The sequence below is a fragment of the Pseudorasbora parva genome, chromosome 1 (assembly GCF_024679245.1).
Source record: "Pseudorasbora parva isolate DD20220531a chromosome 1, ASM2467924v1, whole genome shotgun sequence".
NCBI lineage: Eukaryota > Metazoa > Chordata > Actinopteri > Cypriniformes > Gobionidae > Pseudorasbora > Pseudorasbora parva.
Genome location: NC_090172.1, coordinates 26,324,026 through 26,339,636, shown reverse-complemented (window position 1 = coordinate 26,339,636; position 15,611 = coordinate 26,324,026). Strand labels below are relative to the sequence as shown.

Genomic DNA, 15,611 nt, shown 5'->3' with positions numbered 1-15,611 from the left:
CGGGCTCTATCATTAATCATTTAAATTCTGGCTTATCAGCAGTAAACGTTTTTGGAAGGCTTTTCATGTCTAGATTTGTTTGGGATAACATTGAATCATCATCAACAACATGAGGGTGTTTCGATTACAGACCACTCTAGCCATAGGCTATAGGCCTATAGAATGAACGAAAGTTAATTTTGCCTATAGCTTGCAATAATTAATAGGAACGAATAGGCCTGATCATTTATAATAAAAAATACTGCAGTGGTCCTACAAAAATGAAGAACTGCCCATTATGTAGGGCAGGCTATCTCAGTCGAGGCCTCCATCGCTGGATCTCTGTTCACATCAAGACCCCCGGATCCCCAAACGGGGACAGACAGCGCTCCCTGCCGAACAAGCTGCTGGGGCTTTCAAATAGCCTAGAGCTTATGTTTCCCAGCAAATCACAAGATAGAAATGAAAACACAACAGACAACAAAGGACCAAGCCATTGCATTGGTCCTTCTTAGGATAACTAGAATAGATGGCGATACTTTACTAGATTTGGAAACGAAAGGAGGATGAGCAATTAAAGACAGATTTTCTGAGGACACCAAACCTATGCACATTAATAATCAAACAAACAAACACGGTTGATCATTGTTCCAGAAGTTTATTACTGCTCCTCAGTCGGTGACCCATTTATCTCCTCATATTATATTAAGTAGGTTAAAGCTTTGGCAGACTTTTTTTCTGCCCTGTAATACAGAGATAGAGATATAGGAGAAACACTTAGGATTTTTTTTTAACCACTGCATCTTCCTCGCTAGTTCATTTGTTGTTTGTCTTATTCTTTGTTGAAAACTTTTTTCCTGTTAACTGTAGGCTATTTTATTTGATATTCTTCAGATCTATTGTAATCGTTATTTTATTAACATTACTGACACCTTTTTTATTATTTATTTGCTGTCAGTTGTTTTCTAATGAAGACGCTTGTGTTTGGCATGTGCAGTGTTCTATCGCTAGATGGCGCTGTCAGCCTAAAGAGCTGTCAGCTCATCATTTAGATATTAGCCCGAATGTAATGCTAGCTAGTCTGTAAATCCCGTTTTCACTCCACCTGTTTTGTAAATATTTCTATCACGAAATTTACTCTAGCGCTGCCAAATCATCATAAACACACTCATTAAATGGAAACAATGTTTTGAATTCACCTCCATAAGCAATATGGTACGTGTATTTCTGGGCATGATTAGGCTAAAGTTACTAATCATAAAAAAGTTTTTTAGTTCAAGTTTTGTTTAATTTAATTTCGCAAGTGAAGTAAGTTCATATTTGTTTAGTTTTTTACACACGTGTTCTTGCTCTAATGCATAACCCGAGAACACATAAAAAATAAACCAATAGCGTACACCAGATGAAGTACACTTGATGAATTCAAGTGAATAAAGCAAAACAATAAAAACAATATAGATTCAAACCATTCGTATTAAGCTATTTATAGACGCACGCGCATGGCCTACCGCCTCCCGTGCTATCGAAAATGTCTTAACGAGCTCATCTCATTTTTACTTGTTTACGCACGTGTTATTATTGACAGTCTTTTTATTCCATAGATAGGGCGTTTATGTTTTCATGTTTAATAATTATTCACGATAATTCCGATAGCAACAGAAAATAACGATCTGATCCGATATGGGTGCTGTGAAAGCTGTTAGTGATTTTGATCACGAATTTAATTTTTTTGTAACTGTTGATTTTATAATATTTAATAACATAGGTAATTTAATGTCTTTTCAGTTTTCTTCAATATTTAATGTCTCTTACTAATTCATTATGAAAACCCTTGATTTCACCGATACTGGAACAAGTACTTGGAAGGCCTACACCCAGTTTCTGGCTGACGCCCGTTTCACACATACTCCGTCTGCAGTGCGTGTGCGTTGCGTATTTTTTTCCGTACCCATGTAAACGGATGACAGCTTTCACACTGCACGCGGATGCGGTCCGTCAGTCCGTTCCAGGAGCGTTGCGTCTCCAGCAGTGAGGCGATCGTTTTCGTACCGAGTCTATTTTTTGCTGCGCTGCGCTGCGTTGCGTTGCTGCATTAAAGCGACAGAACATTGTTCGCATTAAAATAAACATGTACTGACGCGAAAATCTAGTAATTTCACCACAGATGCATATCATTTAAAATATACTCTTGTTTCAAAGTCAACACATGGCTTTTTTTCCTCAAGTAAAGCAACAAAACAACACCTTACCTGGCATTTAGGTAAAAAAAAATGTGCCATAATGGAGAGCACTCGTACTTTCTTGGAGGTGAAAAGCAAAGTTCTTTTTGCCCTGCAGGATTTCTTTTAAAAGGGTGTAAAAACGAAAGAAAAGACGAGAGTCGGCTGTTTTTGAATAGACTATTGTAAGTTTCTAATTTAAAATGTTTGTGATTTAAGGCTATAACCAATGTTTAAATGTTTTGCCACTTGTGTGAGCTAAATCTAAAGTATATAAATATAAATAAATGAATTTAATAAAATGTTGTTTAAATGTAGTAGCCTAGACTACGTAACCTGACTTCTATTAAAGAGTAAACAAAGAGAATTGGAATTCTGACGAGGCATGTTCAGTAAAAACGTTTGGATTTAAATAAAAAATAAGGAATAAATGCTGTGTTTGTGGTATGCAACAGCGGATCAGTTGCGGACTGCAAACGCAGCATATGTGAAAGGACTATAGGGTGTGGGGCTCCTGCAACGCACACGCAACGCAACACGCACCGCACACGCACTGCAGACGGAGTATGTGTGAAACGGGCGTGAACCTTTGTGTCTTGAGATCAGCAGAAAAGCCAAATGAGCTGTGTTCGGTAGTTATGTTGAGCAGATCAGCTGATCGTGAATCAGCCTGCAGCGGGTGGGTGGAGGAGTGACGGGTGTGGGCGGGGCTTTGCGCTCTTCAACAGTCCGTGTGCTTGAAGTAAAACCAAACTAGTCTGAAAACAAGACGTGCAACAAGTGACTTTGGCCAGCTGAGAGGAGATGGGGCTTTCGTTTTGTGTTATAGCTTTTTACAGAGCTTGATCAACAAATAAACGCATCTTGAACGACAAACAGCGGTAAGGGCTGCTTTTGCATTATATATTTTTTATTATATTCTCACAAAAAAGTGTGAGAATTTGCTAGTCTATGAGCATTTGGGCGACATAATAGTTGAGCTGAAGTTAATTAAAACATTGAAATGAAAATTAATAAACTTGAATGAGCACACAAACAGGCAATGTTCTTGTATGGAGAAAACAGGTAGGCTATATTATTAAAACTGCACTTAGTGCTTGGAGCATATGGGATGAAGTTTGGTATTAATTACGCAATACATGAATTATTGCACAGAAAGCAATGGAAAACAAACTTTTGTCTTAATCTTGTGCATGTTTTAGCTGTATGATGCATATAAACGCAACTACAAGATTATTTTTTTGCATTATTCAATATAATCAGATTGTGTTTTTACAGTACTGTAATCCAAAATGTAAATTAAATCACAAATATACATTAAAAAAAAAACTAGTCTAATAGTACCCATACCTAATAGTCTAATAGTATACCCACCTGATGTATGTTAAATCAAAATAAAGTGTAAAATTAGTAATAGTGAATACAGAGTTAATAGTGATTGATCGGTCATCTAGACTTTTGTTGTTTTTGTTGAGACTATAGCTGTAGATTTTTTTGGTCTGGATCAGGCCAAAGTTGAGGAGTTGGTAGTTAAACTGTTTCACCAGAAAACTCTGTTTTGACTTTCCCTGGAAGTGGAAGGCAGGTGGAGGCCATGCTGCAAGAGCCTGCATAGCCTGTGTTAGTTTCCCTGTCAGAGCTACACATTTCCAGTGGGCACAATGAGAGGAAAGGAGCTACATTAACACAATTGAGTTCCTCTGCACATAGTACATGTGATACAGGAGCTGAAAGAGGCTATTGTGTCATATTCTTTTTTTCTGCACCAGAGCTCTGTTCCTTATGGATAAGGGGGCTTGCCGCTTTTAACTCACCCTTATTGTTCTTTCTCATCCCCCTCTTTGGGGCTGGAAAGTTTGAGTCCCTTCTGCTCTCTTGAGTGTGGTGGCCGATGAGAAGGACTTTCCGTTTTGATTTGCTTCTTTATTATGATGTTTATTTTGTGTTTTTGTAGTAGCTTTTTTAGCCTCGAGACTTTAGGTCTTCCAATCTTGTGCTTTCAACCTGTAGTCTCTAGTGTCGCCTTCATTCTTCACTGAACGGATTCTTTACTTGTCCATTGAAAATGAACCAATGCCGTCTTTGTTTTCTTCATTGTCAAACCCTCTGGGATCTCACAGGTTGCATGCACTGTAATACACTGCATGCTTTGGTCATACCATTTGCTGTTGCAACAAAGACATCAATATGACTAATGCAATCTTTTGTTGGCTTTGAGGTTAAAGGATGTTATCAGAGGGGTCCAGAGGACTGATAATAGCCTGTTGCCTGGTGTGATGCCTGTAGTGGGGTGATATTTTTGTAGCTTTGTGTTTTGCTATTCCTGAGGCACAATACTATTGCACATTGCATATCTCTTCAAATTCTTTGGCATTAATTGAGACGTGATAACACTGACGAACACAGTATGAGTGCAGCTGGGTGGTTTTGATTTTTTACAGTTAAAATTAGTTGTACTTGAATAACCAAAAAACATCTTTGGTTATTTTCAGTAAAAGATATCAGCTGTTAATAGGCAATTTAGTCACCAGCTGTTTTAAGACGATGGAATACAAAACTGACCTCTGCTTTTTTCGTCTGCTTATCTTTCTAACATAGCCCCCATATTTTACAGTGACATAATAAGCTTTTTTTGCAATGTTTGTTTTTGTTTAAATAACCGACACTGCAGTCTCTGTTAGCTTTTGTCAGCAATGTCAATGTACTTAAGATTATAAAGTCTGCGGCTGGGCTGAAACTGTCTGTATGCTTGGCAAACTTTAATGAAGTAAGTGGACATTATTTTACTGTATCTAATGCTGTAAAATACGGTAACTCTGCCATCTAACTCAAGTTCCATGGAAAAACTAAAAAGATCGTAGCATATCCCAACATCAATGTTTGTCTCCATAAATTCTATAACCTGAGCAAAGGATCTGTTTAAAAGGCTTATTAGGTCCTAGATTTGTCCACCTTTGTTTGTATTGAGGGATCATGCTAAACACTTTACTTTGACTTTTTAATTAAAAATATATATATTTTGGGTTTTGCCACTCAAATTTAGCTCAGTTACCTTAACTCTGGTTTAAAAAAGACAACAAACTGTGTGGCATGATACAATTTGGTCACATAGTCTCATTAGGATCTTTTAGAAATGCAAAAATACTGTAAGCATTACAAACTTCTTGTGTAAAATGAGATTATGGCTTTGTTTTCAGAAGTGAGCCTTATCCACCGAGAGGGATTTGGTTGTTTCAGTGTTCCTGATGGAGTCTTACAGAGTTAGCGGCATGCCAAACACTGGACTATCACAAGGCTATACGCAGCCTTCCCGCACAAGAGGCCAGAGTAATGGCACATATGGGCTCAGTATCAGAGTTCAAGGCATAGACGGACACCCCTATGTGGTCCTCAATAACCAGGATAGAGGTCCAAACCCCTATGTGGACCCTCAAAACAATAATGGATATATTGAATCTGAAAGCCTAAACAATTTTGATGAATATGATTTCAAAGGAACCAGGAAGAATATTTCTGAAGGCCCATATGTGGATTTTATGTCTCCGAAGCTTCATGGAGGTACTCACAATGGAACTTCTGATCCTAAGAAGCAATCCAGTCTTTTAAACTTCCAGAAGCATCCAGAGATTCTCAAGCCATATGATCCTGAGAGCAATACTCTCGATAGTTTTCGAAGTCCACCTGTAGTCGAGACTCTCAATCCCTACCCAGGATCCCTACCCAGAACCAACTCTCCAAATGGGAGCCAAGCCAGGTCCTCCAGCCTAGTTCCAGAAACATCTTTTCCAGATGACAGGGGACACGCCCAGCCTCAGGTTCGTCCCCAGACACTCCCATTCAATGTCCAACCTCAAGCAGGTCCGACCAAAGACCATGTTCTGGCCCAGCCTCAGGTCAAACCCCAGGTTCAAGCGCAACCTCAGGTTAAGCCACCTTTTAAGACTCCAGTGCCCTACCAGTCTCAACGCCTTCCACTTCCACAGGCATCTACAGTAGCCAGTAACCCCAACGACCAGACCAAGGCCTCTTCAAGACCTCCTAGCTCAGTTAGTAGCGCCAGCTCCAGTCTTGAACGAAGTCGACGTGAACCAGATGTGTTGCCCTTGCGCCGTGTTGACTCCAGTGGCCCGGTGCTACAGTCGTCCTCATCCCGTAACTCCTCTATGGGCTCCATCACACCAACAAAAGAAGACCAGTTGGACCAGCTTTATGCAGAGACTATCAACCGCCATGAGAACCGCCGCTACATCCCTTTCCTGCCTGGCACAGGGCGTGACATTGATACTGGTTCCATCCCAGGTGTGGATGAGCTCATCAAGAAGTTTGACAGCAAAGAGACTCAACAACGCAGAGGTCGGTCAGGGCGGAGGAATCGACTTAACCCAGAAGACCGTAAGCGTTCCCGGAGTGTTGATAGCGCCTTGCCATTTGGTCTTGGGGGTGATGCTGACTACTTGGATGAGGTTAGCAGGAATCGAGGCAGATCTACAGAGCATCTTCTTCGCCCGTCACTGCTCCTGCAGAAGGCCGCTGGAGTCAAGACCTCCCCCTTGTCGCCAACTTCCACTACTGGACCCAGGATAAGCCTAAGAAATGTAACACAAGTCAAAAGTGCTCCAGGCTCTCCTCAGGGGACGGTCTCCAACTCTTCAGCTGCTATTTTGGGGTACAAGAATCCTCAGAGTCGTCCCTCTGTAGCACCTGTAGAGAACAAAAATGAAGATGCCAAACCATCACAGAGTATGAAGTGCCTGTCAAGTCTGAAAACAGGACCAATTTCTCGTCCCGCTGTCAAAGCGACCAGCACTGAAGTGGATGCCCAGGTAAGAAAGGATGGACTTCCTCTGTTATTCTGATATATTCCTGCCATTAGGGGGGGACCAGTCATTGATTTTTATGTATTTATATATATAATGACATGAATTGGCTTTCTTTTTTTGCTCAGGTGACACCTGATCTTTTGAAAGGTCAGCAAGAGCTTTCACAACAAACAAATGAAGAGACTGCTAAGCAGATATTATTCAGTTACCTCAAAGATGGGTGAGCGCAGTTTTTTTGTAATATCAACAACTTCAAAAAGATTTGCTATGTTTTAAAATTACTTTTTAATATATTTTATTTATAACAGTTTTTATATAAACATACAAATCTTAAATGACTTTTTAAGTGGTCACTTACAAATGAGATTCCATGATAAGGAATTTAGGGATAAGGTAAAATATATAATACTATGTATTCATCTACCATTTAAAAAGAGCGCCTGAAGCGCGTGCACAGAAGCCAGCTGTTACAGCGCGTGTACTACTAAACAGAATCTTTAGCGTCTACTGCATTTATTTTAGTGTCAAAAACACAAGTTTCAAATGAACAGTCGGTTTTGTGTATAAGTGAATAAACATCTGCATTACTAGCCTAATATAAGAATCAGTGGAGTACACAGTGAAGAATATGCAGTTTATTCCATTCTGCTTTTAGACATAGCATACCTATAATTTACCTGAAAATTTAAATCAGTTTATTTAATTGGTATCTTTCTTTTATAATTGTATTGTATTGTTTCTTTCTGTATGCTGATGTTATCAGTGCCTGCTGCACTAAAACATGAATCAAGGAAAACTATTCAAAATAAATGTTTTTACAAAAGGTGGGTGTGATATAGCTAGTGCAATAATATGTAGAATTGCAAAAAAAAAAAAAAAAAAAAAAAAAAAAAAAATATATATATATATATATATATATATATACAGGGAGTGCAGAATTATTAGGCAAGTTGTATTTTTGAGGATGAATTTTATTATTGAACAACAACCATGTTCTCAATGAACACAAAAAAACTCATTAATATCAAAGCTGAATATTTTTGGAAGTTTTAGTTTTTAGTTTTAGCTATTTTAGGGGGATATCTGTGTGTGCAGGTGACTATTACTGTGCATAATTATTAGGCAACTTAACAAAAAACAAATTTATACCCATTTCAATTATTTATTTTTACCAGTGAAACCAATATAACATATTCACAAATATACATTTCTGACATTCAAAAACCAAACAAAAACAAATCAGTGACCAATATAGCCACCTTTCTTTGCAAGGACACTCAAAAGCCTGCCATCCATGGATTCTGTCAGTGTTTTGATCTGTTCACCATCAACATTGCGTGCAGCAGCAACCACAGCCTCCCAGACACTGTTCAGAGAGGTGTACTGTTTTCCCTCCTTGTAAATCGCACATTTGATGATGGACCACAGGTTCTCAATGGGGTTCAGATCAGGTGAACAAGGAGGCCATATCATTAGATTTTCTTCTTTTATACCCTTTCTTGCCAGCCACGCTGTGGAGTACTTAGATGCGTGTGATGGAGCATTGTCCTGCATGAAAATCATGTTTTTCTTGAAGGATGCAGTCTTCTTCCTGTACCACTGCTTGAAGAAGGTTTCTTCCAGAAACTGGTAGTAGGACTGGGAGTTGAGCTTGACTCCATCCTCAACCCGAAAAGGCCCCACAAGCTCATCTTTGATGATACCAGCCCAAACCAGTACTCCACCTCCACCTTGCTGGCGTCTGAGTCGGACTGGAGCTCATCCATCTGGCCCATCAAGACTCACTCTCATTTCATCAGTCCATAAAACCTTAGAAAAATCAGTCTTGAGATATTTCTTGGCCCAGTCTTGACGTTTCAGCTTGTGTGTCTTGTTCAGTGGTGGTCGACTTTCTGCCTTTCTTACCTTGGCCATGTCTCTGAGTATTACACACCTTGTGCTTTTGGGCACTCCAGTGATGTTGCAGCTCTGAAATATGGCCAAACTGGTGGCAAGTGGCATCTTGGCAGCTGCACGCTTGACTTTTCTCAGTTCACGGGCAGTTATTTTGCGCCTTGGTTTTTCCACACGCTTCTTGCGACCCTGCTGACTATTTTGAATGAAACGCTTGATTGTTCAATGATCACGCTTCAGAAGCTTGGCTATTTTAAGACTGCTGCATCCCTCTGCAATATATCTCACAATTTTTGACTTTTCTGAGCCTGTCAAGTCCTTCTTTTGACCCATTTTGCCAAAGGAAAGGAAGTTGCCTAATAATTATGCACACCTGATATAGGGTGTTGATGTCATTAGACCACACCCCTTCTCATTACAGAGATGCACATCACCTAATATGCTTAATTGGTAGAAGGCTTTCCAGCCTATACAGCTTGGAGGAAGACAACATGCATAACGAGGATGATGTGGTCAAAATACTCATTTGCCTAATAATTCTGGACTCCCTGTATATATATAAAAAAAAAAAAATATATATATATATATATATATATATATAAAAGATAAACAGCTTAATTTAACAGCATTTGTAGCAGTCATAAAAAAATTACCTGGAAAATTTAAAGCAGTTTATTTAAAGGGGGGGTGAAATGCTGTTTCATGCATACTGAGCTTTTTACACTGTTAAAGACTTGGATTCCCATCCTAAACATAGACAAAGTTTCAAAAACTAATGTTGGACGTTTGATCGAGTATTTCTGTGTTAAAAATACTCCTTCTGGTTTCTTACAAGTTTCGGAGAGTTTTTTTCGAGTATGGGTCGGCTTGACTTTAATAGAGCAGAAGGTCCTTGTATGGGCCGTACGGGCTCTTCTCCCGGTAGGATGCGCGCGCGTGACTAGAGCGAGAGAGGAAATGCACGCCCATAAACACTCAGCGCCGCGCTCCGATTTATTCCTATCTGTGACATCAAGCGACTTCAACGCTTCAGCACAGCAAGTCACTGCTGTCAGGACTTCACCAAATCATACTAAAGAAGTGTGTTTTTGACGGAGCGGTCACAGTGATAAAGGTTCGGTCCTGCTTTGGAAGCAGCCGGTGAGTAAAACTGCTTCAAATGTCTGTGCTGTTGTCGCGTGAGTAAACATCAGTAAACAACACGATCACGTGCTTCGTCATTCAAACGGACTCCATTGTTGTTCTATGTATAACGTTACACTAGTCGGATGTGCAAAACCGTTTTGCTTGCTACTGCTAAGGTTTAGTCACATACAATAGTCCATAAACTAAATCATGTGATCATAAACTGCGAGTAAAGACACACAAATGTTGACAGGCCACTAAATACAGTACATACCACAGAGACGGATGTCCTGCTGTTGCTGTTTCTCCTGTTCAATTTATTTCAGCCTCCGAAGGATTCTGGATCATATATCTATTATGAGCTCGATAGCCATGGGTTTCTCCACGCTTGAGGACGTCACCGCTTTGCGCGCTCGTCATTCTTTAGCTCCGCCCACACGATACGCCCCCAGCCGCTCGTTTTTTTTCCGGAAAGACTCGGTACAGCCTATATTTCCTTTATAAATATAATAAAACTAAAGACTTTTTGGAGATATGAAGGATGCAATACTACTCTATAGGTACTCAAGATTGACATGAGATTGACTAAAACTGAGTGTTTCACCCCCCCTTTAATTGCTGGACAAGATCCAAAAAGCAACAGTCTGAACACAAAGGGGTCTGAGACCACATTCCTTCTAAAGTGGACCAAAAAGGATCTGAGTCCTCTTACAGGTACAGGGACAGTGTGAACATAAAGAGAACGGTGTCCTTTTTCACTTGGTTTCAACTCTTGGTCCACTTAAAGGAGTTTGAGTTTGGTTATTTTTAAGAGGACCCAAGTGTGAAAACACCCTTTTTCTTTTTTTTTTAGAAGTGAGATTTTACTTGGAATGTGAAGTAGTCTCCACATAGTCTGACACATAATGATAACAGTACAAGAATTTTACCTCCCCTACATTTCTTCATTTATGTACAGTGGAATCATCAACTCACAACTCCAACCCCCACACTTATATCTCATTCTTTTAAGGAAAAACCTGTTCTTAATGTTCTTCCTCTAACATCTCAAAACAATCAACATGACAAGTAATTAATAAATAGATACACTTTCATAAAAAAACGATTTGCACTAGTTATTCCACGCCCAATATAAATGGTTTTAGCCCACTGCCAACAATTAAAGTCTGTTATTTAGCTGAAGGACTACATTTTCACCCAAAGCAGAACTGTTTCCTTCTCTCATCTAATCCTACATGATCACTGCACAGCTTCAAAGGCATGCTGTAGGTGCCCAACAGCCCAACCTGCCCTAGTGAAATAGCTGAAACCGTGCCCTTTCTGAACCTCATATTCTTGATGTTAAAAAGTTCCGCCCTCTCTGCATTCCTCATGTGATGTGTGGAGGGAGGTGAGCAGAGCGGATTATTCATGAGTATCTGCAAACCTTCTGAAGCTCTGCAGATCTGGGATCAGATATCTTCTGGTCAATAGCAACCATTATTAACCAGCCCTACAGACAAGACTTCCTGAGGTAGTGGTTACTTACCATTCAATGGCACGTGCCTTAGATGCACCAGATTAAGAGTTATGGGGGTTGTAATGGAGCAAAGCAATGTTGTCGCCAGCAGTGTTCTGACATTTCATCTTGCGTCATGAAACTGTTAATAACAGGCTGCTCTGCGGGACGTGTATGTTTGAAGGAGAGGCGGTGCTGGTCTGTTGGTTTCTCCTCTCTTTGTGAAATGTAATGATACGCTTTAGTCTGCTGTATACGCATGGCACTAACCCAATGTTCTGTGCTTTTCCCTGATGCATCACTTGAGTGCCCTGGGAACATGCGGGCATCCGCGTCCCTGCTCACACACACATTCCTAGACATGTGACTTGTTAAAAGAAGGCAATAATTAGGGTGGGCAGGTCATAAGGTGACACATCAAAGCTTGAGTACTCCGTACTCTCCACACAGGCAAAGAGCCAGGCTGATTTTTCCCAGAAATGTCAGGGATTATACTCTGATCCATTCGGCACACACACACACATGTTCTATCAACACACAAGTTGCCTGGGAGAAAGAGACTCTCAAGCCATCCAAGTGAATTAGTAGCACTTGTGTTTTGTTTTGCAGGAGCAATGATAATGATGACACTACCAAGAGGAAGGTCAACCTGGTGTTCGAAAAAATCCAGACCTTGAAGTCACGGGCCGCTGGAAACGTGCAAGGCGACAACAAAGTGAGCTGTTGTTGTGGCATTGTAATTGGGTTCAACAAACAGTTAAGACTGTGAGCCTCTTATAAGAGGGACTTAGTTTATCTCTTGGAGAAAGTATAAAGACTGGCTGGGGTTATTTACTTGGCAAACGACATAGTCATGGCTAATGTTTAAACATATTATGCGAGCAAAATCAGACCAGAACCTTGTCTTTTGCACTGTATTTATTTTTCCATTGTATTTTTATATAACAAAATAATGACATTTTGTATATGAAAAGATCAGCATATGAATAAGCATTACAATTTCCCATCTTTTGAAATGTGTCTGATTAGTTTAGAGATTATTCTTGAGAATCTGCTGTTTTGTAATCTGCCAAAATGTGAATAATAATAAATGTTTCTCTCTCAGGCTCCAGACCTTGCAGCCCAGGCTAGAGCCCTTCAGGAGCAGAAAGCCGAACTGGAAAAAGAAATTGCTGATCTTAAGAAACAGATTAAGAATGAAAGCAAGGTAAAACACTCCCTCCCTCTCTCCAGTCTCCACTAATAACTCTACTGCTTTGACTCATCAATTGCACCTTGGATCCCTGCTCTGTCTATTTAGTCAGTCTGTTAGAAGCTTCCGTGTTGACTGAAAATCCCACTCCTATCATCCCTTAAGATCAATAATCAAATTAACCAATTACTGGCTTATTAGAAAGACTGGGCCTTAAATCCAAAAAAAGACACCCAGTCTCTCAGACAGACAATGATTTTGAAGGTTCAGTAAGGTAACTGTCATTTCATGTCCTCACTGTCATTTCTTATTATGTCCCTCCCTGTAGAAGAGCAGTGATCTGAGCGAGACTCAGCTGAAGGCGGGAACAGTAATGAAAGATTTGCGGAGAGAGCTGGAACAGAGTCAAGCCGAGTGCAGCAGACTCCGGGACAAGCTTAGTAAAACAGAGGCTGACCTGCGCACTACAGTGGAGGAGTAAGATACTGTTTTGTGGACGGACTCACACAGAACCTGCACATGTAAAAAAGTTCCACAAAAATGGAACACCTTTAATTGAAAAAAAAAAAAAGTTTTTAAACTCTCAGCTCGCACATTTTACTATATTTAACTCTGCATCGCCCTTATTTAGCCTGTTAATTTTACTTTTGTACCAACATTCACAAATAACACATCTGTCTATGTGTTCTTTATGAACTTTGGAGCAAAAGCTAATTTACAGGTGTTGGCCCTGATGGGAATCCTTCTAATGCTGTGAAAATGTACACTACCATTAGATGTGCCAGTTTCTGGGATTTCTCCATCCTGTAGCTAAGGTTGTCAAAATAAAGTGTGAATTATCTTGTGACATCATGGTTTGAATTGGCAGGAGTTTATATGGACATGAGCTCAGCAGATTATCAGGCGTGTCTGCATTGGCTCTTATTTCACTTCAGAATGCAGGTATTCTGAGTATGTTTGTGTGTGTATATCAGACTCTACCAGGTAAAAATGGAGAAAGAGCAGTACCAGACTGAGATCCGAGACCTGCAGGACCAGCTCTCAGAGATGCACGATGAGCTGGATGGAGCCAAGCAATCTCAAACAGACATCAGAGACAAAGAGGCCATGATGGAGGTACAGCCTCAAAACATATCATCCTAACATTACACTACCGTTCAAAAGTTTGTGGTCGGTATTATTATTATTTTTATTATTATTATTTTGATCTATTTCAAATTCAGTTCTTTTGAACTTTTTATTAATCTAAGAATCCTTAAAAATGTATCACTGTTTCCACAACTGTTTTAAAGATTGATAATAATAATAATAATAAGAAGAAGAATAATAATAATAAGAAGAAATGTTCCTTGAGCAACAAATCAGCAAGAAACATGTGACACTGAAGACTGGAGTAATGATGCTGAAAATTCAGCTTTGCATCACAGGAATAAATTACACTTTAAAATGTATTGAAATAAAACTGTTATTTTAAATTGTAATAATATATCACAATATTGTTGTTTTTACTGTGTTTTGAATATTTAAAAAAAAATCTTGGTGACTGCAAACTTTTGAACAGTAGTGTTAGTGTATAACTTCTATTGAGGGACATAAAATATCATGGAGAGCTGTATATTTCTCATGCAAATTTTACATCTCAACAATCTATAGCAGAACAGAAGCTACTTTGCCTATCCAAATTAATTAATACTTGAGGATGATTGCAGAACCTCTTACCATGTGCTGTTCTTTCTAGGACTTCATGCAACTGAAACTAGACCTCCAGGACTTGCTTCTTTCTAAAGAGGAGCAGGAGGAGCTGCTGAGGAGGCGTGAGAGGGAGCTGACCGCCCTTAAAGGAGCTCTGAAAGAGGAGGTGGCAACTCACGATCAGGAGGTGGATAAACTTAGGGAGCAGTATGAAAAAGAGATCCGTAAGCTACAAACGGCTGTGGAGGAAGCCAAACAGGTTATATATCTGGCTTTTTACATTTTTAACTACTTGCAAATAAAGCAACAACAGCAGAGCTTGTAAGCATTTCCTGATCCTATTCCCTCTATAACTTCCTATCATTTCCTGTCCTCACTAAAAAGTGGCAGGAAATGTGACATTTAAAGTGTTTTTATGCAGGTCTAGCAGGCAATGATCATAGTATATGTTAAGACACACGTAATATATTTTTCAAATTAAAAACCGTTAAACTTTAAAATTAAGTCACGATATTCAATATTGCATGCTTCGATTTGTTTTTGGGTCCACATTCAGATATTTATAGCTTGTCAGATAAGCGCAACACAAAACAGAACAGAACAGAACGAACAGGAAGAGAAGGAGTGAAAGAGGCATTCTGAGGACAGATAAGTGTCCACAAGTAGGTGGAACCCCTTCAGCCTCTTAGCTCACTTCCTTTTTCCAACAAAGGAACTTCCTGGCCAAAGGAAGGCATTGTTGTCTCAGTTTAAAGCAGTAAACAGACAAAGAGTTTTTTCTTGGTCAGGTGCCACAGTAAACCTGGTTTGTCCACTCATTGTGCTTATTTTTTAAATATCTGCACGAACGGATGTCAGAAGAATTACAGATGTTTTTTTTTGTTAGATATTTGAGAAGTGGACAAATAGACAGATTGCAGACATTGGCTTTCTGGATATTTTCGTGAGTGACCGAGCCACAAGGCTAAACGAGTGTTACCGTGCGCCTCTTCTTTATAGAGTTGGTGTTGATAGGAAGGCCCCATGTGGAGGAACACTGAAGGGTGAAGCACTAAATGGAGTTTAGTGCTGCTTAATTGCAGTGGCAGGCCGTCACTAATCTAATGAGGCTCTGATGGGCTGGTTAGCTGGTCTTTCTCTCTTTCTTTGAAAATGAATGATGGGATTGTTTCATATGCAAATAGCTGAGGGAA

General features: G+C 39.7%; 1 protein-coding gene across 2 annotated transcripts in view; it reads left to right on the top strand.

Annotated features, from left to right (window-relative positions):
* Positions 1–2,946: 2,946 nt before the first annotated feature.
* cgnl1 (cingulin-like 1) overlaps positions 2,947–15,611 on the top strand; it is a 39,934-nt gene continuing 27,269 nt past the window's right edge. The window contains exons 1-8 of one of the 2 annotated variants that reach the window (XM_067437402.1): positions 2,947–3,079; positions 5,399–7,021; positions 7,144–7,238; positions 12,144–12,249; positions 12,640–12,741; positions 13,055–13,203; positions 13,701–13,842; positions 14,465–14,677. In XM_067437402.1, the coding sequence (XP_067293503.1) occupies positions 5,444–7,021; positions 7,144–7,238; positions 12,144–12,249; positions 12,640–12,741; positions 13,055–13,203; positions 13,701–13,842; positions 14,465–14,677 (2,385 nt within the window). In that variant the 5' untranslated portion in view covers positions 2,947–3,079; positions 5,399–5,443. Of the gene's footprint in view, positions 3,080–5,395; positions 7,022–7,143; positions 7,239–12,143; positions 12,250–12,639; positions 12,742–13,054; positions 13,204–13,700; positions 13,843–14,464; positions 14,678–15,611 lie in introns of both variants that reach the window. The other variant, XM_067437401.1, reaches the window with a different exon arrangement.